Source organism: Stegastes partitus, unplaced genomic scaffold (genome assembly GCF_000690725.1).
Source record: "Stegastes partitus isolate 25-593 unplaced genomic scaffold, Stegastes_partitus-1.0.2 Scaffold439, whole genome shotgun sequence".
NCBI classification, from domain to species: Eukaryota; Metazoa; Chordata; class Actinopteri; family Pomacentridae; genus Stegastes; species Stegastes partitus.
In genome coordinates, this window is record NW_007578170.1 from 462121 (window position 1) to 463299 (window position 1179).

Consider the following 1179-nt stretch of genomic DNA (forward strand, 5'->3'; position numbering starts at 1 on the left):
GCAGTATTTACAATACAGCTGTATGTGTACATTTAACATGACATCACATCTTGTCAGTATTAGTGAAGTTCGACGCTCCTCAGAGTCACCGATGTGCTTCAGATGTCTAATCACCTCCTCGTGTCGCCTCCGACTCGTCAGTGTGTCAGGTCATCGCCATGTACGACTACGCTGCAGCCAATCAGGACGAGCTGAGCTTCTCCAAAGGTCAGCTGATCAACATCCTGGACAAGACCAACCCTGATTGGTGGAAAGGGGAAGCGGGCGGAGTCACCGGCCTGCTGCCCACCAACTACGTCAAGATGACAACAGAGTCGGACCCGAGTCAGCAATGTGAGTAAACCTCTGGCTGGTTCTCCGTCAGAGTCGGTAATCAGTGGAAACTTCACGTTTAAACTGATGAAACGTGTTCAAACTCCAGTAGGTTCCTCAGAGAGCCGAGGCGCTGACGGTAAGAAACAACAGCTGGTTCTCATGAACTGATGAAGACGAACCTGCTGCAGTTAAAGGTGGAGTCTGTGATTCTTCCTGGATGTCAGAATAAAGAGATTAAGAGCCACCGAAGAGGGATAAATCACAACCACAAAGAGACAGAATCCAAACTGTCTGACACCATCCAGCTTCCATTTCAGCTCAGGAACTTTGTCTTCGGTTGAAATCGGCTCCAGTTAGAATCACCGACTCCACCTTTAAGAGATTCCAAACGAGCACATCTTAGCTAAATAAATGTTGAGCACAAAAGATCAGGTCTCGAATCATTTAAAGGAATAGTTTGACGGTTTTCTTTGTGCTGCAGCTCAGACGAGAAGATCGATATCAGTCTGTTGGAGGAGTTTGATAAAGTTCAGTCATAATGCGCAGGTTCAGGCAAGATGAGGCATAAATCGTTTTCTGAAATGTGCTCGATTCCAACGGACCAGCAGCAGAGTGGCATCGATCTTCTAGCTTCTGAACAAAAACGTCCAAACTATGATTTTAAACGCTGACGAATCACCGGATGAAGCGAAGGCAACGATCACTGATGAGTTTCAAATCAAAGACGATCATTTCTGTGCGATCTGAGTCACTTCTCTGGAAAATTGAAGCTTCGTTTTCTCTGAGAGGTTCGATGCAGCTGCAGGTTCACGCACACAGTCCTCGTTCACACGCAGCAGATGTTTAGAAACGGAGGTTTGAGTT

The 1179-nt window shown here is 46.6% G+C and overlaps 1 protein-coding gene across 1 annotated transcript in view; it reads left to right on the forward strand.

The window, feature by feature from the left end:
- LOC103360434 (intersectin-2-like) overlaps positions 1-1179 on the forward strand; it is a 57358-nt gene that overhangs the window by 44116 nt on the left and 12063 nt on the right. Inside the window, exon 26 of the mRNA XM_008286184.1 lies at positions 142-333. Coding sequence (XP_008284406.1) covers positions 142-333 — 192 coding nt within the window. The remainder of the gene's footprint in view (positions 1-141; positions 334-1179) is intronic.